General features: G+C 46.4%; 2 protein-coding genes and 1 pseudogene across 2 annotated transcripts in view; 2 read left to right on the top strand and 1 right to left on the bottom strand.

Moving 5' to 3' along the window:
* The window catches only part of LOC135917726 (uncharacterized), a 104,283-nt gene extending 97,273 nt beyond the window's left edge, over positions 1-7,010 (bottom strand). The window contains exon 1 of the transcript XR_011512921.1: positions 6,846-7,010. The gene's annotated coding sequence lies outside the window, so the exon portion shown is untranslated. The remainder of the gene's footprint in view (positions 1-6,845) is intronic.
* Positions 7,011-11,992: 4,982 nt separating this feature from the next.
* LOC135915863 (caprin-1-like) overlaps positions 11,993-27,651 on the top strand; it is a 32,573-nt gene continuing 16,914 nt past the window's right edge. Inside the window, exons 1-5 of the mRNA XM_065449050.1 lie at positions 11,993-12,191; positions 12,743-12,805; positions 19,793-19,879; positions 21,284-21,611; positions 25,479-25,660. Of these exons, the coding sequence (XP_065305122.1) occupies positions 12,078-12,191; positions 12,743-12,805; positions 19,793-19,879; positions 21,284-21,611; positions 25,479-25,660 (774 nt within the window). The 5' untranslated portion in view covers positions 11,993-12,077. The remainder of the gene's footprint in view (positions 12,192-12,742; positions 12,806-19,792; positions 19,880-21,283; positions 21,612-25,478; positions 25,661-27,651) is intronic.
* LOC135915868 (U2 spliceosomal RNA) lies at positions 16,718-16,898 on the top strand (annotated as a pseudogene).

The raw sequence follows: 27,651 nt of genomic DNA on the forward strand, positions 1-27,651 counted from the left end.
CAGACTTGAATTTTGTTAACGTTCCCCGCCACCTTGACCATATTTAACATGGAGGCATGCAATGCCGTTTCCTAACACTCAGCCAGCACTGGCCCCTTATAATGGACGCCGATAGAAATGCAGGATGCGTCCAATCATCGGTTGTTTATCACTGCTTGTAGCGACGTTTGTCTTCTCAAACTATATATATATATATATATATATATATATATATATATATATATATATATATGCAGGGTGTTTCTGCTAACTTTAGGCCGAGTGTAAGCTCTATGCCCTCTATGACGACGCGACTAAATGCATGTTGCTCCCTTTGGTATGTAGCGTGTCGCGCTATTTCTATATATTGCTTAATTGGCTAATTAGTCAAGGATAATTAACCAACTTCTGAAGCAAGGAAGTTGCGAAGAAATTCCAATTAGAAAGTTGCAGAGCAGTTGGCAACACGTCCGAATAAACAGTTTCTGTCTTTTTATCTGTTAAGTATTAGTGTTTTCCAGCTTACTGCGGATGCTCGAAAAATACAAAAAGCACCACGTGACATGCCCGCCTGCGAGTCGTGATTGCACGGCTCCTAAGCCTTCTGCGCACAAACGAAAACATACCATTTCACAGGTGTGAACACCCGTCTGCTTATCGCCATCATGAACCGCAGCGAGGGAAGCACGTCGCTGGCGATCAATACCACAGCCAACGCCTTCGTCACTGCCCTGTCGCCTTTTAAGCGGCAACACACCCTGCTCGATGGTATGCTCGTTTGGGAGCGCTGCACGCACGGCGCGCAAGCGGGTATGTCAGGTGATATTTTTTGTATTTCTCGGGCATCCGCAGTAAGCTGAAAAACACTAACACTTAATAGATAGAAAGTTAGAAATTGCCTAATCGGACGTTTTGCAAAGTGCTCTAGAACTTTCTAATTGGAATTTTTCGCCTAACTTTGTTCATTCAGAATGGCTAATTTTCTTGACTAGTTAGCTACTTAGGAAAAATACAAGAATAGCGTGACACGTACAAGAGTGAGCAACATGCATTTGGTCGCATCGTCTTATGGTGCATCGGCATATTTTTAAACTCTGAGTGAAGTTAGCTGAAACCCGTGTATATACGTCTATGGTTCAAGTAACGTGAAACAACACCCTGTATATATGCAATGGTGATTAAGTGATCAGTAAAGCAACATATATGTGAAAAAGACGCACACATACATATGTGCCTGTGTTTTTCACATGTACTTCGAAACTCAATATTGCTCGTGACTCAGTGTTATTCAACAATAAGTTAACAGCATTTAGTCAACGACTTTATTGTTGGAAACTACTCAACAATGGTTCAATACTCAATACTTTTCAACAATACGTCAAGAGAATTTAGTCAACGACTTTATTGTTGAAAACTACTCAACATTAGCTCAATAATACTCAATACTATTCAACAATATATCAACAGAATATAGTCAACGACTTTATTGTTGGAAACTACTCAACAATGGCTCAATAATACTCAATACTATTCAACAATATATCAAGAGAATTTAGTCAACGACTTTATTGTTGAAAACTACTCAACAATGGCTCAATAATACTCAATACTATTCAACACTATACCAACAGAATTTAGTCAACGACTTTTTTGTTGTGAACTGCCCAACAACTTTACTGTTGAATTAGTGCTCTGTGGTTTCAATAATTGTTGAGGTATTGTTGAAAGGCTATTGAGTCAACAGTTCGTCAACAATATGCCAACAACATTTCAACAGTCATTTTCATAAGGGCTTCATGCCAAAAGTGAATGAAATGAGAACATTGTGACCAAGCAAAAACACTTTATTAAAATGTAATGCTTATGCAAGCTTCGAACAAACTTTGTGAGAAATGCAAATAGAAGTAAAAGTACATCAACAATGACAAAGGTCGCAGAAATTTAAGGATTCGTAATGAACTCGAAAGTGAACATTCACTAACACATAAACAAAATTCCAAGTACACATACAAAAATGAATAGAAGAACCTGGAGTGTACTAAAGTTTCTCATTTATCATAGTAAAGAGCACGTGCTATTAGATGGACTAGAGTTATGCAGAAGTGACATTCGGAGCGAATGGAAGTAGACTGAAAAATGCAAGAGTATGAGTCGGATGGTAACTGCCTCCAAGCAATGTTACCAATCAGCTAGAAGCTTGAAAAGAGCACAAAAAGAAATACCACCGCATACCATCATAAAATAATCCTGTGACAGAAATAAAAAAATGGGAACAATGCAAAATTGGAAATATCGCCTTTAGGATATATCAAAGAAGGTAATGGCGAGAAAAATAACCATACAACAAAAAAGCAATAAAGTGAAATTAGTACAGAATACTTAAACGGGGGATTCAGTGTAACAAGTGAACACTACTGCAGTACAGCGAACGATGAGACAGTAATGCTGCATCTTGCCACTCCAGAACGTGAGAAATGAATATGCAAGCCTCATATTAGTAACTTACATAAACATGGAAATAAACTGGAATGCACTGGAAGCTGCATTTGTGTAACAAAGGAAGCAATGCTCGTAATAAATAGTAAGTGTTTTATCTAAAAAACCCTGTACAAGAGGCAATGTTGTACCTCTCTGGCAAAGACAAAGTTGCAACGAATAATTTGCAAACCAGCAAATACATTAATTAGCACACTGACATGTCACACTTTGCGCACATCTTCAGTCTCCTAAAGTAAAAAAAAAAGCACCCTGAATGAGAAAAACGTTTAACACATGTAGCCCAGAGCAAATTCTTTGCCAGTTCACCCACACTTTCACATCCAAAAACATTTGCCACAAAGTCCAGGCATAGTTCCACTGATGTTTACCAATTCACCCCCACTTTCACGTCCAAAAATATTTGGCACACAGTCGAGGCAGAGCTTCATAGATAAACAACTTGAGCGCACCCTACTGATTATTCTGCAGTCCCGCTGGAAATAGAACTGCCGCACAAGCTGGTAGTGATTTAAATGTAGACACACTTGCTGCCCTGGACAGGTATGCTCAGATATCTGCACTGGTGCTCCGTTTTGTGAAGTAGACACATTGATGCACTACGCTGGTAGTTGAAATGTTTTGAATGCACAAGTATTGGCTTCACCAGAAAGACTTGCCCACATACCACCACTGGCATATATATGCACTTGCTCTTCACTCAGTAGCATTGAACTTAAAGTGTTCCCTATGTGGGAGCCATGTGTAAAACCGGTGTCACACGACCACTCTCGATCGCCATCACGCCCGATCCGGATCGAAATTATCGATGCGACTGGCTCACTGTCGTAGCTTGCGCAAAAGAGCCAATCACGACCGAGAAATTCGATTTGTAACGGATTGGATAGCGGTTAAAAGAGCCCCGTGTGAAACCGGTATCAAATAATGCACAAGCGTACGCTAGGAAAATGTGTTGCACAAGGACAAAGAACTGCGGCATGCCCTGCTGTGCGAAGCGCGCGAACAGAACACATACAAAAAAAAACCGCGCGAGCGCTTCGCTAACTCCACGCGCACACATTGCACCCGCACGAACTCGGCAGGCCGCCGACTAATTAAAGCGCGAAGGGCGCACAGCGTACATTCCGACACATGTCCCAAACGGCAAACAATGGTACTACCTGAAGCATACTCGACTCACGTGCGCAGTATCCACAAGCGAGTTATGCAGCGTACATGCTGTATCCATTCGCCAAGTAGTAAAATTGATAACAAGCACAAAGCTACAAGGGACTCAATACATTAATACCATTTGAGGCGTCAAATAAAATAGGGTTGGGCCGTTTCATATATTGGACACAATATATGGACACACGTGGTACCCCGTAAGACCATGAAATACCGCTCACGTGGGTAAAGGGGGCGAAAACACAATCGAGAACCTGAAGCGTAAACGATAAAAGCACGGTATATATGGTGCACGCAAAATTCTGTCAGTGCGCTGTAGCGCGAGGGAAGAAAATAGGGCGAGCACTTGACCTCACCTTTTGGGATACCGTACTAGTACTGAATCATAAAAAAAAAGCCTGTTTGAACCAGTTATCTTGTCTGCAACACTCTTGCTAAACGGGAGACTAAAATACCACGATGACGGCTCTATTGCGGAGATTGGCAAGGTGCGCACAGACAGCAATTTTGCCATCTTTCTTCGCATTCTACAAAATGCTTTCTTGTTAGGATCACGCATAGCGGCCGATCCCGACGCTAGGGACACACAGGCACAATTTATTCCCTCTAACTTTCGTCCTTATACTGCCCTTAACGCCTGAATTACAGCGTCAGTGAAAAGGCGCCTCAAATAACATGACAATGAACTTGAAGAGCTGATTAGTGCCCTCCACTCGGCGCCCTGCAATTGAAAACACTACTGAATTCGAAATTAAAACTACGCAAACAGATCGCACAACCCAAACTAATCACAGAATGTCGTTTTCTTGACGGCAAAACACTGCAACACTTACATGACAAAGGGCAGCGGCAGCACATTCAGAACAGCCGCAAACATACCACAGCGCAATGCAAGTGCGATAACGCAACTATGCCAGGCTTCACGAATAACGTGGCCGCCATGGTCCGATAACAATTGAAAACACTACTGATTTCCGAATTAAAACCATACAAACAATTTCGCACAACCCAAACTAATCACAGAATATCGTTTTCTTGACAGCAAAACACTGCAACACTTACATAGCAAAGGGCAGCGGCAGCACACTCAGAACAGCCGCAAACACACCACAGCGCAATGCGAGTGCGGGGACGCGACGACGCCATGAAGACGCGACTATGCCCGGCTCGCCCGGCTGCCCGGCATCACGAATCACGTGGCCACCTTGGTCACATGATAACTAAAGAGATAGAGCGAGTCATATGAAGTCGTTTTCAAAACGTATTCACCCCTCGTTTTTAAGCTGCCTGGCTTCCAACGTTATCCAAACGTATTCACCCCTCGTTTTTAAGCTATCTTGTTTGGAACGTCTTTGATGCGTCGATTTTGGTCAAAAATCCATTTCAGACGTTGAATCCCTTAATACGACGTTTTCAAGACTTTGTGTGCTACCTGGGGATGTAGGCGAAGCTTTCCGTGCTGGATGCTTTGATTGAGGATAATTAGCGGTGATTTTGACGTCTAAAGCGTAATTTCTTCAACGTTTAGGTTAACACGTGAGTCGTGATTTGATGTTAAACGTATACCTTGCGTGCACCACTGTTGTTTGTCTGCGTAGTACACAGAACACATAGGGAGAGGTGTTTCCTTGAGGCGTTGTTTTGCGCCATATTTTACAACATCTGACAGGGTCGGCCGTTGTCATTTCCTGACATGGCACATCGCACTGGGGCAGAAGTATTAAACTTGAATTGGATATGGGGCTCTACATGCCGAAACCACGCTTGGATTATGAGGCACGCCGTAGCGGCAGACTCTGGATTCATTTTCAACCGTGATGTCCTTTAACGTGTCCCAAAATCAAAGTGCACGTGCGTTTTCTATTTCGCCCCCTTCGAAATGCGGCTTTCGCGATAGGGATCTAACCGGCGACTTATAGCCATGCGATAGCCGCAAAGATGACGCGGCGGGCACAGAAGTGTTGTTTTGACGGTCGACCACTTCCGATAGTGTCTCCTGGACCCTGCGTGCGCTTTAATTAATGCGTCTGTGCCGCTGCACGCCCTGCGTCAGTTGGCCGCTTGACATATTTGCACGGCGTTTATTTTTCAGAAATAGCAGCAACGTACTGTACCGTACCTTGAACTTAAGCTTATCATGTTTCCCCGCAACGGGGTATCCTAGCCTTCTCCCCTCACCTCCCCCACCCCTCTCTTGTATAGGAACTGCCTCTTCTCCTCCCTCTCCTCTTCTCCTTGTATTGTATTCTCCTCATTGTATCGGGTGCCTTCGAAAATCATGTCAACTGATGGTCCCCGAGTGGGCCTAGCCAGGTGACGTTGAATTTACTCGCGCCTATTGTGGGCCAAATAAAGTTGTTTCACTCACTCACTCACTTGGAACGGATTTTGAAGACAACAGTTTAGAGATATGCGCTCACAAAGTTTGCGACGGTGTGCGTTGATGTTTCAGTGTTTTTTCAGCTTCAATGCATACAGACTCATTTTGTTAAAAATGTAAGTGCAACAGTGCGTTTTTACCGCAAGTTTAACTGCGCTTATCTCGAAACTGGCGCGTGTCAATGCTTTAGTTACTGCATATGCCGTGTGAAATCACTGGCTTCCATTTGTGCGTTGGAAATCTGTGCTAAAGTAATTAGTTAAAATTATCGTTAGTGATTTCTTTATTTAGTCAGTTATGCATTTTCATTTCCAGTGTAAGTAGCATCCGCCTCTTCCACTAATATAGCTCAATTTGTACCTTTCTGCTATGCATGTGCCGATACGTAGGCGATCTTTAAAAATGTATGTTAAGGTTAAAATAATACACCTGCTATACATCATATATGTGTATGTGTAGTGCTCAGTGTGAACACCGAGCTTTCGCTGTGAACGTTATGCAGCACTGTGATGCGAATCATCGTCCGCTGCACAGCAGTGTGCAACGTAAACAGATTCTAAATAATCCACCACCCAAAATCATCATATAGGCATAACAGTCAAATAAGGTCCCATGGATAGATACCCCATGCATGGGTGAACGTCAAAAATTTGAGTGCTGCATCTAATGCTTGTCCCCGCGATGCATTAACAAAAATAAGGACGGATTTTAACGTCCGAAGGTCCATTGGGACATGGTCTTTCCCGCGTTTGCACAATCCAAAACTACCGTACCCAGAGAGAAATATGGGGAATTTTAAATGCGTAAGCATTTCTATGCTTACCCGACGGGGAAAACCGTGCGTCCGTCTGTCGCTTAATACGATCGCTTTCAAGATAGCTCCCGCAGCAACCAGCGCATTCACCTTCATGCCGCCTCTCGCTTAAGTGTCGAGAACACAGAGCTCACGAAGGCCTTGCCACACGCAGCCGTTGCCGGAGTTCGGTTGATCACGGTTCATGATGGTCCGTCGCGGATAGATAAGGCGTTAAAGAGCGATAACGGCTTATAATGACCGAAACGTCATCAGCGCACTTGGCGCCGCCACCTGCAGTACTTCGCTTGCGTCATCAATTCACCTTGTCCCGCCGAACGCAGCAGTTAGTCTCGCCGCTGCGCTGTCGTTTGTACTGGCCTGATCAAGTTTCATAACATCGATAATGACACCGGGCTGCGTGGAGATAAGCAAGCGGCACAGTGCTTACGTATATACCTGACAACTCCCAGTTTCTGCGTGAATTCTCTCTGCGTGTCTGTGTGTGTGTGGGGGGGGGGGGGGGGAGGACTTTTGCTTCTCGATATGTGCCTTTGATACGGAGGACGACGCGCTTTGCTTCCGTTTAACAATCGCTTAATTAAACTTCCGTCCAAACGGGATCATAGCTGCCGATACAGAGTCCGCAATGACGAAGCGTCCGTTTATTGTCGTCAGTGGTTGGCCCTTGTCGCTGGGGGCGCACGAAACAGAGCTTGCCGTTCCGCAATGCGCCTCCGACGCTCTGCGTGCCAGGGTCGTCGGCGACGGGACCATGCACGCGCCACATCGGCACGCAGACTGTCAAAGCCCGCCATTAACAAGAACTTCAGCATATGCAAATGAATAATTTACAATAAAACGAATTCACAGTAACAACGTGTCATTATTCGTGGGTCTGTGGCTGCTAAAGCGGCACCAACCTATAAGCCGGCGGGTTTCTATGGCTATCTGATGTACATCCAAATGTCCGAAACTGGCAGACTTCGGGGATGTCGAGTGGTCATTTGTGACTCATTGACGATCCCGCCATCGCCCCCGAAGAAGGAGCCTATACGGGTCCGAAACGCTGGGTCTTTAAAATGTACTTTGATTAGTTTCGTCATTCTTAATTCAAACGAAAAGGAGCAGCAAGCTTGAGCACACGACGACAACTTTCCATCCACAAATCGCCAGCTGGAACACGGAAACACGTCCGGCAACACTGAAAGTGCCGTTGCAAGATGTGAAATCATTATTGAAGTAATCCTTCCTTTCAACGTTCCCTTCTTCTTTTTTATGAAGCAAAAAACTTGCTGCGCCGTAGAGCGGCTTTCATGTGTAGGCGGCGATATTTTCGAAAAGATAATGTGCTCTATAACTCAATCTTTTTATGCGTTGCATATTGCAATCACTCAGTTCAGCCCTTGGGCGCGGCCGGGCAGCCACCTTTGAGGGTATGAGCCATTGTTCATTGCTGCGCGTCTCATATGTGGGTCTATTATCTTTTAGGTTTGCTATGTTTGTTATTAAGTTGCTTCTATTTTTATGCGTTGCATATTGCAATCACTCAGTTCAGCCCTTGGGCGCGGCCGGGCAGCCACCATTGACCTTTAGCGCAACCAAGTGACGTGACGTCACGACAGCCGGAGGAAAACCTGGGCCCCAACTCGCGCAATATGCAACGCATTCTTGGCTTAACCAAGCTAAGCCTGGCATTTCTTTTTTAAAAGCAGCACTTTTCGAGGGACAGCATTCGTCGCAAAAGTTGCCAGGCGCCAATCCCTCCTCCTCCAAACTCGCAGCCTATGATACATCTGAGATATTTGTGTCGTGTGTCCGGTTGCTACACTTACCCCCAGGCACACTTGTGAAAAATGCAAAATTTACACCAAGTGGTCTATACCAAAATATACCGCAAATTGTTGAGGAGACGTGCACCTGAAAATTTGCTGAAAATGTTGACCTCCCTATATAGCTCGACCTCGACAAATTCGTACATGAGTGAGCTTGGTGTCAGAATTTTTGACCCCCATTAGCAGCATTTCTGGAAGTCGCAGACCTTACATAAAAATCATAAATCTTGTATAAATCATGGCGGCACGCGGATGAATCGGTGAGACCCCACCCCACGGGCCAGGCCCGTTGGTGGTGGTGCCCCGTTGCCCCTTTAGTGTCCTGTAGGCGCCGGCAAAGTATACTAAAGAATGACATGGAACGACATATACCTGCCTCCATCACTGCACCATTTTTAAAGAACTGTGCCCTAACCACATCATGTCCACCCACTCCTTTCTATGATACGCTATAGGCCTTGAGGGTATTTACAGTAAATAAAAATAAAGAAACATGTTTACACTTACTTTTTTTTTTCTGCGCCAATTGTCACTTCGCTCCCAGTCTGGCAGAGGATACTTATTGTAGTCTTAGTGACTCGCCTGAGGCCTCCGTTTGACGGTATTACTTTTTTCCTCGCATTCTGAATGATCCTATAGGAGCACATCACGCACTAAGTATAAATTCCTTTCCGCAGAAAGAAGCGTACGTGAAGCAAGAAGCTGGAGCCGTGCGCAGAGAGAAGCATAAAAGGTGGGGCTGCGTGGAACACACTGTATAAAAGAAGTGCTCCCGCCGTTTTGGAGCGTCAGTGACAAGCATGAACTGCGAAGGTACGGAATGACAACAGCTACATCTGCGAACTTTGACGTTAATTTTGTCTGGAATCTTGCGAGTAGTTTGCCTTCTTCTCTTTTTTGACGTGAGTCGTCTATGGGTGGTTGCTTGCCAAGACAGCATGTAACAAAATATTTTGTACTATTCTCGCTGATATCTTTGCAACCGTACTCCCCACGTGCCTTGCTTTGGTATCGGGATGTATTATTCGATCGCGTACGCATCGCATCCATAGATGGCGCCCTTGTCGCGCCATGCAGGAAGACTACAAATAATCAAGCTGTGCAGGGTGATATGGGCTGGACTAGTTTTGAAGTGAGGGAAGGTCGCAGTAAAATTGAGTATGAAGAACGGCTGAGGAATATGGAAGAAAGTAAATGGGCTGAGAAAGTGTTCAGGTATCTGTACAGGAAAAACATTGATTCACAATGGAGGAAAAGAACTAGGAAGCTTACCAGCAAGTATGCGGCCTGTAGGGTGGGCAACACAGCAACAAAGAAGGTCAAGCGGAAAGTCAGAAAGGCTGAAATAATGTCATGGGTGGCGGCAATGGAAAAGAAACCTGCATGAGTAACTACTTAAGAGGAAAAAAACGAAATCAGGAAAGAAACCATTCATGATAACTCAAAGGGAAGCTCATTACCTTTCGAAGCGAGATCGGAATGCCTTGGAACATGCACCTCCAAAGCAAGATATAAGAAGGAAGAAGAAGCATGTGCTTGTTGCGGCAAAGCTAGGGAAACTATGGAGCATGTTTTATTGGAATGTGAAGACGACTACCCAGCGGTTGATTTAGGCACCACTGGCCTCCTTGAAGCCCTTGGGTGCAGCGGAAGCAGTGGTAAAGTAAACATGTCCGCAATAGGCATTAGTAAGAGGCGATTGGAGGATTGGTGGAAGAAAAGTAGGGAAACGATAAAAGACGGAGACGTACAAAAGCACAGTTCTCAATAGGGTATCACAACATTTGGGTGTGGTAGTTCATAGTGTTCTTTTTTTTCTTTTTTATTGTTTAACCCAGGTAGGACATTAGGCAGTATAATAGCAAGAGCTTGGTGGCGCAACCCACCGCCCCGGGGGTTCCAAAGGGGAGCCTCATAACATCCATCCATCCATCCATCCAGCATTACGCAATCGGAGCCTATATATTTAAGCCCCTCGCTCGGCGTTCAGAGGCACAGCTCGGCAAGTACATAAGTCGATAGATCTCAGCGGGAGTCGTCGAATTTGAGACAGCTCACTCAGCCATAGTAGGTATAATCTATTAAACTTAAACTTGTGCTCATCAGCAGTCATAAGGCTTACAAATGTAAATTTCGCCCCCCTGAAATTTCACGCTTTTTCGGCTGTGGCGGCCCTGTGTTAGACACGCAGGGTCCGGAAATGGCTTGAAGAGACTCAGGTAGCAAGACGGAGCGATTCCCATCATCTTTGGCCACTGCGGGTACACTGTGAACAGGGAGCGAACAGAATTGCGAGATTAGGTCAGCCACTAGCTAATCATAAGGCCAGTATGTAAGCTTCCTAATGTGCGAAAAAAACGTCATGCGCCTTGCTTTGGTATGGTTCTGTAGAGGATAAAGAAGCCATTACGCAATCATGCACGTGTCAGCCGGGTGTGTTCATAGAGGCGTTGCTCGGCCGTGCGTTTTTCAATGCGTGTATGGGCGTCGTCGCGTTTGAGGGATACCACTGTGCCATGTAGCAGGTATAATTCCTCGAACTCAAACCGGTTCTCAGCCATATGGCCTACATTTGTTGTAGAAATTTCATGCATGCTTGGCTATTGCCCCTGCGTTCGACACGTAGTGTTTAGAAATGGGATGGGGAGGCTCGGGCAGCAGGGGATATACCCAGTTCCTATTACCACGGCGAAACGTGTCCGTTTCCACAGGGAGCGCAAGTGCGACAGACTGAGGCCAGCACAGGAGCCCCAACGACAAACCATCAACGATTGCGGCCGCTGCGGCGGTGTGGAGCGACTCAGGGCAGTCTGATGGACTCTGGGACGATACCAGTAGCGGTGTTATTTCTGACATCTAGTGGCCTCAACTGAACACCCTCTGCAAAACAAACGGGCCAACTCCGAATAAGGAGCGAGCAGGGCTACAAAATTAGACCGCAAGACTTCCACTAGCTGTATCATAAGTTAAGCATGTAAGGTGCGTAAATGCGTAGTAAGATGCGTGAATCATGTGTGAAAATTGCAATTTGTTTACCTCATTTATCTTCTTTAGTGCCCATTCCGCGACCCCATTGCAGCTGCTTCCCTGAAGGCTAAACCCCATTGGCGCGATTTTCTTTTTGTCTAGATCAAACCAAGTATGGCGTTTCTTTTGCATTATGTTTAACAGCATGTTCTCGTAATTTCAACTGAAACTGCTAATAGTATACTAGAATAGCCACTGCACATGAAAAAATCACTTTTGAAAACAGGACATAATAACCAGTTTCGATTTCAATTTCAAAATGTAAATTCGGCCGGATTTGGTGAAGAAGCAGTTTCGCACAACCTATCAGTTGCATCAGCCGACCAACCGCACTCTCGTATAACATTGGGGCAGCGCGAGTGGCACGCACGCCGATCTTGACGCTGTTGTTGGTTAAAGCATGCCGTCGGCCGCTGCCAAGATCGAGAAACCGGCCTCTTTGGAGGGCCAGGACTCCCTCAAGAGCATCGTGACCATTTTCGAGAAGAAGACAAGGAACCTCGAAAAGCGCAAGGTACGCTCCCTGTCCCACCACTTTTTATACTTAGCCGTGTCGGCGACCACGGCCCTACACGTCATGCTAAGCCTAGGTTACCTGCGCAGCCCTCATCTAGCACGTAACACACACTGCACGAGGCGTGCTCGGTGTTTTCAGACCCGGTGCCCAGTACGGCAGGCGCTGACAATTGCCTTGGATTACACATTAGACGGTTTCAGCTAGGAGAGACATGTTTTTAAGCCTAAATTGTTGCAGCGCACGCGAGCTATCGTTTCGTTCATTTGCGGTTGTATCGGCCGTCGTCGGCCCCGAGAAATAATGCTCGTCAGGTTGACTAACATTCCTCACCGTGTCAGCGGATCTCGAAGTTTTGTGCGCCATTTGCCACTCTTGCACCTTTGTGACACGGAAGCATGACCCCCTCGCACACGGGCCTAGTTGCATGGCAGGCAGGGCAGCTACGCCCGGGCGCCCACGTTTTTTGGTAGTGGGGCGCCGGTTGTGAATGAATAGGGAGAAAGCGTTGTTCACTCGTGGTACACTCTTTTCTCTGATCTTTCGCGCAGGGGAAGTTGGAGCTCCTGAAGAAGGAACTGGAACAAGGCAAGGAACTCAACGAGGACCAAAAGGTGCGTCACGTCCCTCGCTGTTCCCGCCGCCGCCGCCCCGCTTTGTCCACTTTGTGCATCGCACCTGCCGTTGGTGCGGCAGCTTGCAGGTGCCGCGACAGCCACCTTGAGCGTTGGCCTGCACGGCCGTCTTGAGTGAGCGTGCAGTTGCCGCTACCCGTGATTGCGTTGGGTTAATCTCGAACACGGCGCCGACCCCGTTAGCGCCGACATTATTTCACCGACGTTGTTTCATCGGACAGTGCATGTTTCATTTGAGAGGGACGATCGTGTGGCTCCGCAGCGTGCCATTCTTCGTGTAGTACATTGCGCCCTAATCGGCACGCGCGTATCATAGTTGCGATTTCAGTTTTGAGTGTGCTGGTCGCCCCCATGGAGCGTTGACTTGCAAGATAGCGCATATGTGGGAACATGTGCGCTATGTGCACATGTTCGAGTCGACACTGTGTCAGCTTTTATTATTTTTTAAGGCAGAGAGCTCTGTCTACCACTTTTGCCTACTTCCTAGCTAAACTGCCACTTCCCGCGTTGACCTAATTTGTCTGGTGAACCGCAAATATGGGCGACGGCATAACGGCTGGAAACTTAGCATCGGTGGAACTCGTGTCTCGTTACTGGCGAACCATTGCAAAGCGATGTATTGGCAGTGCTGCTTCATTCCTTTTTTTTTTTTACATATTTGAGCATCTTTCGGCATGCATTTGCACATAAAGAAGGACAGTTCTAGCATTGCAGTCAGCAGCCCACTGTTCAGTATAAGAAGCCCTTGTTTTTTAATTTGTGATGCTACAATAGAAATATTCCATACTGCAGTAGCCCTATGCACTGTCATGCATTTGACACGAAACCTGACATCGTAGCATCTGTGTGCAGGCATCACCGTATTGCTTGCAGCCACTTGTCTTAGTGCATTAATTTGATGCCAGCTATTCATGATTTCTATGGCCCCACGCATTATTATCACATTCGTGACAGAAAAGTTTGGCATCATCAGCACATGCAAGTGTCAATGACTTGGTGTGCAGTGGTAAATTCGTGATCGTTTAGTCTCAGCTTTACATGGCGGTCTACTCGTCTCGGGCTTTTAGAGTGCAAGCACCCTTTGTGAATAGTGTGAGCAGGAATGCGCAAAGGGGGTCAAAATTAATATAGGCGTCCTCCTGGTTAGCAGTGCATACCCTAGCTGCAGGGTGGCATTGATCTTGATGCTGGTTTTGTAGTCGGATGCCTTTGTTGTGCTGAAGTGATTTTTAGCTACACTGGTTTTGCCCCTGGAATCCGAAGGCATTTATCTTGTAACATTCAAAGATATCATGACCTTTTACAAAGATAGGCATCGCCAATACCCAACTCCTGCAAAAGGGCTTGGCAAGGCTAATGAACAAATCTTGATTCGACTTTTCACTAACACTTCGTTGTGCCCGGCAATCTTGAAATATTTCGATTGTTCCTTCACTGGCAAGTGCCAATACTGTGGGGAGGTGGCTGACACCTACCACATGGTTTGGGCTTGTCAGCTAAACTCGGCTCTTCCCCTCAACCCTAACCCAACCCGAGAGGAGTGGGAGGCGACGCTGCTCGGCTGCTCGGACCTTCAGGCCCAAAAGGCCTTGGTCCAGAGGGCTAAGCTGGTGGCTCGTACCAATGGGGTCCCGGAATAGACTCCACCCACTGCGGAGCCCCATGAGGGCTCTACCTCTCTTCCTGTTTTGAGTAAAAGCTTTCAATCATCATCAATCACACTGTAATTGCATATGGTTGATGCCAGGTGGACCCCCTTTCTTTTTTTTTCATTTGTGTGTATGCCATAAATTGGGCTACTTAGTCTGACATGTGGCTTGTATTGGCATTGCAGTGGATGCTCAGTTGGAGCATTAGTACTATGCCTTCAGGTGCCAGCACAGTCACGAGCTCCAACATTAAGGCTTGGTTATTTTCGTTTTCGTGTGCAGTAGCTAAATGGCACGGGAGATAGCAAAAACATTTTATGTAATACCCCCCATGTACTGCATCCCAGAGAGGATGTGTTTGCTTGCCCCAATAAAAGAATACATATTTGTGGACACCTGAAAATTCTGGGCTGCCAACGGCATTGGGTTGCATTGCAGAGGTACACTGCTAGCCTCATAACTACTGATGCAGCAGCCAGCTTGGCTTGTTTGATTCCTGCAGTTTGCATAATTCAACGTATAAATGCAGGGATGTTGGAATAGAAAAATTTGAAATAAAATAACATCAAGGGGGTGGGGGGGAGAATTAGGCTTCTACTTTTGAATATTTCCCTTCTTCTGAACATAGACGAAATGCTGTAGAAAAGCCTTTTCTTTGCACATACTGAACATAATTTTGAGTCCCATAAGGCCTGTGTATATGTTGGCCAGTGAACAAAAAGTAAAGATTCACCATACTTCCTGACAGATTCACAATGGGCATTTGAATCGTCGCATAGATGATATGTATGATCCATTACGTTCTGTGACATGCAGGCTCAAATACCTTTAAAATTACCCGCAATCCTGAGTCGTGTAACTAAATCTCATATTGGCTGTAGTTCATTGGACACAGGTATTGCTAAGTTAAACCTTCTGACAAAATTTTATGTGCCTTTCTACATAATTGAACTGACAGCAATAGCACGATTACTGATTGTAATGCACAAGTGCCTGCATGAGTCATTGGGTGCTTACTTTCCAGCAGTCCCATCAGCCTGATTTACTATGTGTCATTAGGTGCAAGAATACACATTCATTCATGGAAGTATACATGGCAATAAAATATACAGGAGAAGGAGGAGGTCCCAAAGCTCTGGGCTTTAGGGGGGCTTCTGTAACAAAAAGAGAACAAGTCAGGGTAACACTATTGCAGCAGAGAGGTAAGGTTGTTACTGACACAACATACCAGTACTAACATAAAAAGGAAGCATGTTCAAGCACTTGCCACCTGGGCAAAGCTTGCAGAAATGGAGTACAATACCCACAATAGTGGCAGCTTTGTGTGCGTTCTGAAAGAATCTAAAGGTGAAAATTGATCTGCAGCCCTCCACTGAATGCCTGCCATAGGTAAGGTTGCCAACGGCACTTAATTTAGCAGGACAGTCTCGACTCCCTTGTGAATGTCCCGAGTGTAACTTGACCCAGTTGGAATGACCAGGTATCCCAACTCTCTCCCTCCCTCATTCCTCTCTCTCTTTTACTGGAATAACAATTGATAAACCAGATTTTCTTGTGATGCCTGGCAGCTCAGCTCTTGCATTGTCACAGATGGAAAGGTGGTTTCATTTGTCATTCTGGTTCGTTGGTTTCATTTGTCATTCTGGTTCGTTATTGACCCTGTAGCCCTTCAGAGTATACATTTATTTGTATTGGCAGCTGTGTTAGCCAGGCGACTTCTGAACCTTCTATTTTCTTTTATTTATTTATTTATTTATTTATTTATTTATTTATTTATTTATTTTGTAACTTAAGAGATGATAGGACTCGGAGAGAAGAAACTTTATCGAAATAAAGATGGCTTGGTTATTGTTGGTGGAGCCCCTCTTCCAGGGCCCTGGCGCTGGCTGTTGCGACTTGCCAGGCCTGGTCGAGGATCGCCAATTTGCTTCCCAATTCCATTTAGCGAGTTGCATCTGCCACGACCAGTTGTTGGCGAAAAAAAATAATTGTTAGCCATACCACTCTGTGAATGTGGATGGCCAGCAAAGCTGTTTAGCAGATGACACGGAGGTAACGCAGAACTTTGAACGAAGGCACGGACTAATTTGCTGTGATGTCTATATACATTCGCGGGGACGGCGGGACTGCGGCCGCGAAGAGCCAGAGGAAACTAAACATGGAGATATTGAAGTGACTGCCACCACAGCAGAATGGAAGGAAAGTGCTTGGAACGCCGACAAAGAGAGGGTGGTGTGAACGTAGACTTGGCCAATGTGGGTCAAAGTGTAGTATCTGTTCTTATCAACTTAATATCGGATATGGGTCCTGTTTGGACCCAGGATAGTAAACTTATTTTTGCAAGTAGGCAAAGTGCTTGAAGCCTGCTTCACTTCCACCGCGGGTCAGCCCGGTATTCCATCTCCAGGATTGGTCCATGGTTTTTGCACATGCAGAACAAAAATGCATGGAACCCTAGCCATACACAGCTTTGCTGTAGAAAAAAGTCTGCCACTGAGAGGGTCAGTCATTGTCAGCTACCCCCTCCCCCCCCCCCCCTTGTCCACTGAAGAGTTGGCAACTCTCCCTACCTTTGTAATATTAAACCCCAATGAGCAAATGTACTGGAGACCTCATAAAAGCGAAACATTGTCATTGCCAAATAGTGCAAACAAAATCCATATCGGTTTCTCGAAAAGCTTCGCAGAAAATGTACTGGTCCGGCAGTATGTCCTTGAGAGGTTATCTAAACAGCACCAATATAAAGGCAATTTCTGGTCATTGTCGGAACACATGACATTTGGGGTCAAAGCAAATCATTGGTTCAAAGCAAACAGGCAATTATGCGGTTCATTCATGTTTGCATTATGCAATCACTCTGTTCACTTTTTCTGTCCCACCGATGTACCCGTACATTCTCTACATTAGTGAGGACCATACGAAGAGTGTATTTGCCATTTTTCGTGTAATCTTTCCCTTCTAAATAACTAAAAATAAACCGTTGTGTTCAATTTGTAATGCAAAAAGCGACACTGAGTGTGTCTCCTTCAAAACCCCGACACTGAAACAATTAACAAACCAGTCCGCTTCGCTGCCTAATCCACCAGATTGTTAAATAATGGAAATTAGTAATAATTGTTTCATGGGGAATACTGAATCTGTAAAGGTCTTAAAATGTTACCATGTTTTTTTGGTTTTTTTCCGAAGAAATAATAGGGAACCTGTTTTTTCTGCAGTTAGATAGTAATTTGCCAGGATAAGGTTTTATAAACATTCGGGTACTGGGCCTTGACCCCAGGAATTAAGGGCATATTGTATGGCCTCTGAGTTTTGTGTCAGTGTGCCAGCAAGCCAGAATATCTTATTGTACTGAAGATTTCGAGCGCACTTTTCATTGCTGCTCAATAAGTGGTTTTTAATGTCAGTACTGTAGCAGACAAGATGCGGCTTACCAGGGATGGAAGTGCTGCACCAAATGGTCGTAGGTGTTGCGCCGAGCCTACGCAAACATGCACCTGCTCCTGATTCGGAATATTTTGCACACGCGAGATGGTGCCGTGCTTCAAGCAACCATCCTTCTCAACTCGCCTTCGCAGGCTTTCGCTCACAGCTACAGCGTATGTAGCACCCGGGCGCGATTTTAGAACATTTGTACATTATGCGGAACCCCACGGCGACGCTGACACCACCGCGCAACCTGGAGTGTCCACATAATTGCTATTACAATAAATGTGTAATTATTGAAGTGCAGAGTTAACTGAATTAGGGTTAAATTTGAGTTTCTCTTCATGTTTCTATATAATAACAAAATGAAACAATTTGAAGAAGGGTACTAGCTACTTAAATACGATATTGAATGGAATATTTCAGAAAGTATGAACTTTTCCTCTTTGCATCAGAGCAGTGGTTACTGCTCCCAAAGACCAAATGCAGCTTCCATCACTGCAGGCTTTAATAAAGCCATTTTTACGTGCACTTGACACCACGTGCATATCTACTCAAAGTAGTGACACGGGACAGGGGAACAAGGGGTGATGAAATTACCGTTAATGTTGCTAGTCGCTGGGTTTCCGACACTTGCATGGCCAGATATTGGTGGCACAGCACCTTATAAGCTTCATTTAAGTGACAAGCTAGTTAAGAGGGACTGTGCAATAGCTCAGCGTACATCAACCTAGGTGGGCGGTCCTGTTTACGCATATTTCGTGGAAGACAAATCATGTTGAAAGGGATGGCAATGGCTGTGCGTCGTAGTGAGCAGGCAGATTTGTGTCCATTTAAGTTAATGATATAAATGAATGAGTTAGCCATGTCGAACATCTCCTAAGCACCATATTTTTTTTTTAAAGACCGCAGTATGGCGTCAACATATCGTAAAGGATGGAAACTTGGAAATGTAAAGGATGGTGCTTGTGTATGCACAGTTCTCAGTGGATGCATGGGTTTCGCTTGTCCAGTGTGTCTTGTTTGCTTTGGAAAATGAAGGCTTTAGTTCTCTTCTGTTGCTTCCATACATCTTGTATTGAAAGATATCTTGGGCAAAAGACCAAAAACTCTGGTGCTGTGCTCTCCTACCCTCTGGATTGCTTCGAGCCTTAGGCAGTCAAACATGAATATATAACCCACAGATACGACAAATTGTCTTTGGAGGCTAGCTGACACATGTGAAGACGGGATATATGTTAAGGACAGGGGACATACTTAATATCAGAGAAGTACAGTTCATCGTATGCATTGTTTATTTTCCAAAATACATCATGTGTAAATTCGTGCACTGTTTTTAGAGAATGGTGGAGTCAGCGACGCCTCAATGATGCAGCTTTCTTCCCCCACTGCCCTTGTCATTCTGCAATTTTGCCATGTACCGGTGTGATAAAAAAAAAAACACTTCAGTTATGGCAATCTGTGGGAGGAATGCTCATGCATAAAGCCAGAGGGTGGAGCAGCGATGTCCTTGGAACTCTGCTCTTGGTTATGCTCCCAGCTCGAATTCGACCAGCCACATGTAAAACAGGCTGTGCAAACTCTGGAGCGCTTGGAAGTTGCCAGTCTAATGTACTGTGAGTGGCTTTGTTTAGGATCGGCCAGCTCGGCCTCTGCCCAAAGATTCCATGCAAGCCCTCCACACGCCTCTGTAAATGTTTACTCTAAGGGGCATTTTGTAAACCTGACTGCTGCAATGTAATGTCCCTCGCACTGTTGGGTGATACTGTGAATTAGTCTACAAATTCTTGTAAAGGAGCATTTTATTGGTCTAGATGTGCTTATATTTACTACAAGATGCTGTTTCTTGGGCTTCTAACGTGCTAGCTTTTCATTCACTTGTTTCATTGTGCAGGCAGCAGTTGGCAAATATGACCAGGTGCAGGAGACGCTGGAGTTGACAAAGGAGCTGCAGAAAAGTGTCACTGCTGTTGTCCAAGAGGTTTGTGGCTTTTGCTGACTTTTGTGCACTCTAGCTGATAGTGTTCTGAAAGGGGCAAGAAGCTGCGTTCGAGAAAAGGGATGTCTTGACTGGTTCGTACTGCTGCTTTGTACCGTATTTACTCGCATAATGATCGCACTCGCGTAATGATCGCACCCCTGAATTTTGTCGTCAAAATTCGATTTTTTTTATTTCCTGTGTAATGATCGCACCCTGAGCTTGCCGCAGCGATATGTCGTGTGCCAAGTCTAGCTAATAATGATCGCGCTTACCACCTGTCGAATGCTACGTGGACTTGTCTGCACGCACCAAACATGCTTAAGTAGATGCCTCATTTCATTACTTTCATCACTTTCCGCACTTCCGTGGCAAAAAGAGGTACAACCAAACTTGCCTTTATTATGGGTAGGCTTTATAATGGTTGCAGTCAACAACAACAAAAAAGGCGCCTTTCGATTCTTTTCATCTGCACTCGTGAGCACGCAACAAATCGCGCGCGGCAATGATAGTAGTCACGTTTACACTGATACGTTAAAAGTGTACCCTATTCATACGCCGACGCTTGTAACACAGCTAAGATATTCGCCCACCCTTAGCGGAAACGTGCCGTGTTAGGACAGCAGTGAAAACAGATGCCGCAGTTTCCGCAGCACGCCGGCCATGGGTTTCTGTCACTGGCAGCTAAGCGCGCCCATCTGTTTCTGTCCCCTCAAAGTGGACATGGCTACGTTAGTGCCACAAACTTGCCGATATTAACGATATTATTCATCACTGACACGGAAGAAACTGTTTTAATGCACGTAATGTACTCACTAGAAGAAAAAAAGATCGCGTTCGGCGCGTTCGGCATGCTCCGCCGGCCGCCATTTTTGTTTTGGTGTCCCGCACCCACATCCCGCAGCAAACGCGAGACGAAAAAAAAAATTTTTTTTTGCGGGAAATTTAACCCGCGTAATGATCGCACCCCTGAATTTGCGTCAATTTTTTCTGACAAAAAAAGTGCGATCATTATGCGAGTAAATTCGGTAATTTATGAGGAAATCGGTATATAAGAAGGCTTGCCAGACTGGCGTGAAAGGTTAAACAGCTGTACTGGTGCTGTATTATGCGACTGATCTAGTGGGCAAGTTTGGTGACCTGAGGGTCGGTCAACTGTCGTGCATGTCAGTCTCAAGCCTTTGAAGACCCTTTCACACTCTGCGTGCACAAGTGTTACATGTAGTGAATGTTGTGCCTGCAAGAACACTAAAGTGGCGCTTAGGGATTGGTCAGGACTACTGCATAGTGTTGACTTTGCATTGCTGAGGTTGTCATTCTACTTGTACGGGCATTTCTGTTACGGGATGTTCCATTTCCCACTAGTGCTGGCAATTGTGCCCAATCGCATTGTGGATATCCACACAGCACCTGCGCCAGACGAAGCGCCAGGCGCGTCGGGAACAGCTGGACCGTCAGGCACGGGAGGCTCAGCGAGTGCGCGAGCTGCTGGAGGTGCAGGATGTACTGATGGCCCTGGGCTCGCCCGCGGTGCGCCAGTGCTTTCTGGATGGCGAGGAAGGTGCCCCGCGCCTGTCGGCAGAAACCTTGGACCAGCTGGACCAGCTGTACAAGCTGGTGGCCCCTGACAGGGAGGAGTGCGAGCCGGGCACCTTCCCGAGCCTCCTGACGCAGGCAGCGGAACACCTGGTGGCCCTGTTGGATGCACGACCGCGGCCTCTGCTGGACACCACCTGTATCCTTACGGTGTCGTTTGGAGAGACGAAGGGGTGCTCGGGACCCAGCAAAGCTTTAACGTGCACATCCGCTGTCAGTCATTGCAACAACATGCAGTCATTGAGAGGCCCAAGAATGCAAGAGTCATTCGCCCCTGCAGCGTCAGCCCTCTGTGCTCCCATGAAATACCGAATTTCTTCCTCAAAGGCCAGCTCATTGGATTTCTTACAAGGCACGGTGTTTAGACAAGCCAGGCAGGCTACTTATTGAAGTTTCAAACTGTGCTCAGACTGCTATGCAGAATAGTGCAAGCATGTTTCAAATTGGGTTATTACCGTATTTACTCGATTCTAATGCAACCTTGATTTTAATGTGCACCTGCTTTTCATGACCAAAAAAAAGGAAATAAGTAAAAGCACCCTCCATTGTAACGTACACCTGTTTGCTGTGACCCGCCGTGGTTGCTCAGTGGCTATGGTGTTGGGCTGCTGAGCACGAGGTCGCGGGATCGAATCCCGGCCACGGCGGCCGCATTTCGATGGGGGCGAAATGCGAAAACACCCGTGTACTTAGATTTAGGTGCACGTTAAAGAACCCCAGGTGGTCAAAATTTCCGGAGTCCTCCACTACGCCATGCCTCATAATCAGAAAGTGGTTTTGGCACGTAAAACCCCAAATATTATTACCTGTTTGCTGTGGACTAAAGAGAAGTTCTTTACAGTACCGCGCACCTCATTCTTTCATACAGAGTTACAACTTTCTCTCATTTGGAAAAACTGATTTACTCTCAATGCACTAAAGTTGGGATAAAGAAAGTTGCAGCATCGATTGTGATAGCCAGTTAGTAGACAGCTATACAATATGTAAGAAAAGTAGTTTTGTCGGTCGTATAAGCTTTTAAACATTAGCTTACTAACTAAATTAACGAGCATACTGTCGCGCGTGTTCAAGCAAACATGAGCACATCTTGCTCAATGGCCGCGGAAACTCTTTAACAAAGCGTTGGAGTGGGGAAGTGCAGCAGCAGGAGCAAGCAAATTGACCTTTGTGCGGCCTCTCGCTTCAGTGTGAGAAGAGAACACAGTGCGGTGGCATCCAGGTGCGTAAAGGGCATAGACTGTTTCCATCGCAGATCACTTTCAAGAACGTAGTAGCCGCTGGAGTAGAACGCCTCTCCTGTTTACGCCAGTCCGCACGCAGGTTCGGCAACTCCAAACACTCGTGACGTGGCCCGATTTCCAACATCTCCACGCATGTGATCACTTTCCCTTTAATTGCAGCATCAAGATGAAGTCGGCTTGTCTTTGCAGTTGGCACTTCATGCTTATAGAGCAAACAGAGAAAACGGGAAGACTGACGCTGGAGTAACCTAAGCACATGCTACAGCACGTATAGGAAGCTATGGCAGCTAAGCTCGAAGCGTACACGAGGCGGCCATTGTGAAATGCCAATGGCGATATGGTAACGCAGATTTAGGGCCAAAAAAAGTGCACATTAGATTCGAGTAAGTATGGTAATAGCTGAGACAAATATTTCAGTGCCGCGAATCCACGATTTCAGGAGGAGAGCTTCACTGCCAACAAATACACTCTCTCCACTTGCCCCGTCTAGCCTCCGCAAGTGAAATTCCTTCCCTGTGTTCTCCCACACCGGTGTTGGAAAATTGCGTAAGGCGTACATCATGGACCCCACTTTTCTTTCTTTCTTTTTCCCTCCTCGCATTGCAACATGCATGCATGTAGGCGCACTTGCTGATATGCGTCACCACCTCCCCCCATCTTGTAGCGCGGTGCCCGCAAGGAGTAGGACAAACAGCATTTAGCTTGAGATTTCAGCCCTTGATGCGGCGTGTAGGAACGTAATTCTTGGCAGACACGATCGTGAGCACGCATTGTATGCACTGCACTTGTCAGCTCAAAATGCCCAGACCTGGTAAGGGTCCGTTTGAGGCATATTCATGACGGGGTTTGACTGTACAGTGCACTGGCGACTGAACAGGGGCAGAGAAGTGGCGCTTGACTTTGGGTCTGCGTACGTGGCATTTGTGTGCAGCTGGTGCATGTGCCGGCAGCATAGGGAAGTGATGGGCCCACGTGATGAGGACGTGCTTGTTGAGGTTGTGGGCCCACCGTGTGGGCCCCTGTAGTCCTCTGCCCGACACAAATTGTGGGGAAGCCAAAGCACAGGGGCCATCTGATGGGTCATCACTGCCACAGCAGAAGGCTGTTTCCTTGCCGCTCACAGCATTGCATCAGTAAGGGCTCATTCACACCGGCGACTGACAGTGGTCGAGCGACCAAGTTGGTCGCAAAGCGACCAGTCGCAAACAGTTGCCTTTCTTGAAAAGCGACCATTTTGGGCCAGTCGCTCTCTGCGCGATTTTTCAGTCGCGCGACCGTGGTCGCAAAACTGATAAACCAATCAGCGGCGCACTGGAAGTGATCTTTCGTGTGTCTACATCCGGCCTCCTCCGGCGTCGCGTTCAAATTCCGCGTAGATTCCGAGAGTTCTCGCTGAGAACGATAATCTCCGGGATTGCGACTTGTGGGTCGCATTCAGCCGGGCTTGCCGGTGTGTACATCAGTCGCCTTCGGTCGCTTTTTGATTGCGAGTCGCAAAAGGTCGCGCGACCTGCTCAAGTCGCCGGTGTGAGTGAGCCCTAAACATTTATGAGCAGAACCTTGCCACTAACTGGATCAAGCGCACTGGTGCCATTAGTAAATATTGTGCTGAGCTCAAAGCTTTGCAAACAAGTGCGTCCAGCTAGCGCCTACCACCTCGTCACGTCCTGTGTTCGAGTGGAGCATCGTCGCTACCCGCTAATGCCTTCTATGCGAGCTACAAAGCACGGCGGTTCAATCGGCGTGGGAATGGTGGTTAGTGCATGGATTTGCCTAACCTTCCACGCAATAATTTTGCTAAAAGCTGTTGTGTGATTACAGTCAGTGTCTGATTTTAACTCTGTAGAGACTGCGAAAATGTGTGAAAGATCAGTCTGTTGAAAAAATAAATGCATGCCTTTTACTGCGCTAGGGTTCAAATCGCTACGAGCATGTCTGCAATGGCTGTGAAGGCCTGGCAGTACACTTCTTACTTGCATCAATGCTGGTACTGTGATGAAACGGCAGGTGCACGCATGTATATTTAAAGAATGTACAATGTGTTCTATAGGTGTCCTTTTTCGATTGTCGTATGCTTCGTCGCATTACACTGCTGTGTTGCAACGAAGTTTACTTTTGGGCACCTGCATTATGCAATGCTTGACCCTTGCTTTTGACAATGCTTTCCGCGCTTGGAAGCCATCAGCAAAGATAACAAAGGTGGAGTCAGTGCCAATGTTGAGACTTTTAATGAAAACCGCTGCACCGGACAGCAGGGTAGCGAACGTAGAAGCAGCTAGGCTTAGCATTGCCTTGGTTGTAGATACGACTGCCCCTGGATCGGCGTGCAGCAGCACTGGCTCGAGGCTACAAGGTAATCGTCAAAATGGTGGCAGTGGTTGCGTTCATTATGCCGTTTCGAACCTGCAGTATGGGGCAGAGAAGTGTTTGGGCGCCTGAAATTTCAGACATCCGCTTATGTTGGCTTTATTGGGGGGTTCGGGGGGGGGGGGGGGGAGGTGCTGCGAAGGCGGTTGAAAAATCGGTGGACTGCAGTTCATTATAATTTGAACTTGCCGCTGGCAGGCAGAATGTACTTATTCTACTGGTGGCTGAACTTCCCTACTTGCACTGCGATACACAGACGCAAGCATCACACTTCCCTCTGCTAATCTTGGTAGGAAACCGTGTGTGCTCTAGTGTACCGCATTGGCAAGTTGGGGCGCAGTGCTGCCTGACGTGCTACAAGCTGTGTACAATTCCTTGACTGTGGACCCACTAAACAGACAAGGCCTTGCGGGAGGTACTGCTGGAGGTACAGCACAGCGCATACTTCTCTGGGACGTCTGGGGAGGACACGACACCTGCAGCTCCTCCTTCCGAGGAGGATGCCACGGCCACCGAGGAAGAGGAGCAGCAGCCGCAGGAGGTGCCGCTGGTCACGGGGGACGAGTCGCCAGTCAGCGAGGTGAGCTTAAGGGCTTCACGTTTCAAAATAAGAGACCAATGCCATAGATCTCGTTGGAACCCACTTCCAGCATGTCGCATTACCTTTCTCACTGGTGAGAGATAGAGTGGCAGTGCCTGGGATGTGACCCTGTCAGCTTTAAAGGTGACGCGCTGCTGTTGTGTCCTTCAGGCTGAGCCACAGGGGGTTAATTGTACGTGCCTGTCTATGTGTCTCACATCTGCGAGGCTCTGCGTGCTTGTCCCATGTATCCCGAGAGGGGAGATACACAGGCCATGCGCACATCAGGCAGGGCTTGATTGGGAGCGTCATTTTGAGCATACGCAACAGAAGTGGCGGTCTGTGTGCCGGCTTAATGGCTGCCATGTAAACTTCCACTACGGGTTTGGAAACGCATTTCAGAAACATGCTAAGACACCGGGAGTCACCGCTGCTTCTGTGTCGCGCCAAGACGATGGATGCTATCAATAATGAACTGCTGGTTGCCCGCATTGAGCCTCGGCCTACACCTTGGCCGACTAAGGGCAAGCACCATAAGAATAAGCACATGACAAGGAGAATGTGATGTCCAGTGTTGTCGTAATAGACATGTGCTCAATACTTTGTGTGGGTGTTTGTTATATGTGGCGCACTTTCAATCGCGATTGAACTCAATCAGGCTCACATTTCTTTATCGTGACTAACTCGAGCAAGTTAGGAATACTTTCCTCAAACCCATGAACGTTTCCTTCAAAAGTTATTCTAGCAGCACTGTGGCAAGCACAATGGTGCACTCACTTGTGCGAGTATGGTATGACTGCTCTCCCTTCCCTTCACATGTGTATCGAGACACATATGCGCACGTATATGCTTAGCGAGACTCATATTCCGTGCTCCGTGTGGTCATGCCTTTAGTGTGTAGGATTTATATGCGTACATGTCGGCCTATTTGGCAGGGTTTCTGAAAAACTGATGGGGACACAAGGACTGTCAAAGCCAAGTGTATTACTGAAAGGGACACTAAAGGCAAATGCTTAGTCTACATGGAATGTTCAAGAGGGGTGGCTAGCCTGGAGAGCGAACTTTTTTATTTTTTAACATATCTGGATGAAACTTTCAGGGTACATTTACACTACCGAATTCTAAGGAACTGCAATGTTTTACGAAGGTGTGTTTATTAGTTCCATAGTTATTGAGGTCTAACTAGGTAGTTCATGTATATGCCTGAGGAAGAACCTGGAGAAATGCCAGGACATTGTAGTAAGCTGAAATTCACTGTGATGATCCCTTGATAGATAACCCAGGGGGCTAAAGAGCCCTTTTCTTTAATTTCCCCTCCAAAAAATTTTAGCACAACTTTGAATTTAAGTGCAGCCAATAATGACCACATTCATCAAGAGTTAATTGCTTATAAATTGATTGCACTAGCTTTCGAAAAAAGAAGCCTGTTACCCCCTGGCAATGTCATTCAGGAAAAGAATAAAGAAAGTCACACAAATCTGAAAAGCAGTTCTTGAGATATCATGTTCCCCAGCACCGCTACTAGGTAAAAAATTCATTCCGAGAAAACGGGCCTTAAAGTTGAACATTTTTTTTTTTTTCATTATTAGAAAGCTCCTGCGGAGCTTCTAATTAGCTCTTGCGGCTCCAGACACACTCAATGTGTCGGATTTTCAACTGGCGACAGCTGATAGCACAGTACTGCCGCTGAAAGCGTCTACGCAGTCGGCACTCTCTGCGAAAGATCGGAAGTTCAATGCTCATATAAGTCGCATATTGCGCTTCCGTGCACTGAACATCTGCACTGTTTGGGCTTTGTTGCCAGCATCGCGTCCAGCAAAGAACTAGAAAAAGAAAGCAGAGAAAATATTCTAAAAGAAAGCGCAAGGTGATAAGCAGCTCGCAAGCAGGCGTCTGTTGAGGTGGACGGAGCAAGGGGCAACAACGATGCGGGCGCGGCATCAAAGGGAGCAGCCACCGCCACCCGTGCAGCAGCCAATGGCAGGTGCGCT

Source organism: Dermacentor albipictus, chromosome 3, assembly GCF_038994185.2.
Source record: "Dermacentor albipictus isolate Rhodes 1998 colony chromosome 3, USDA_Dalb.pri_finalv2, whole genome shotgun sequence".
Taxonomy (NCBI): Eukaryota; Metazoa; Arthropoda; class Arachnida; order Ixodida; family Ixodidae; genus Dermacentor; species Dermacentor albipictus.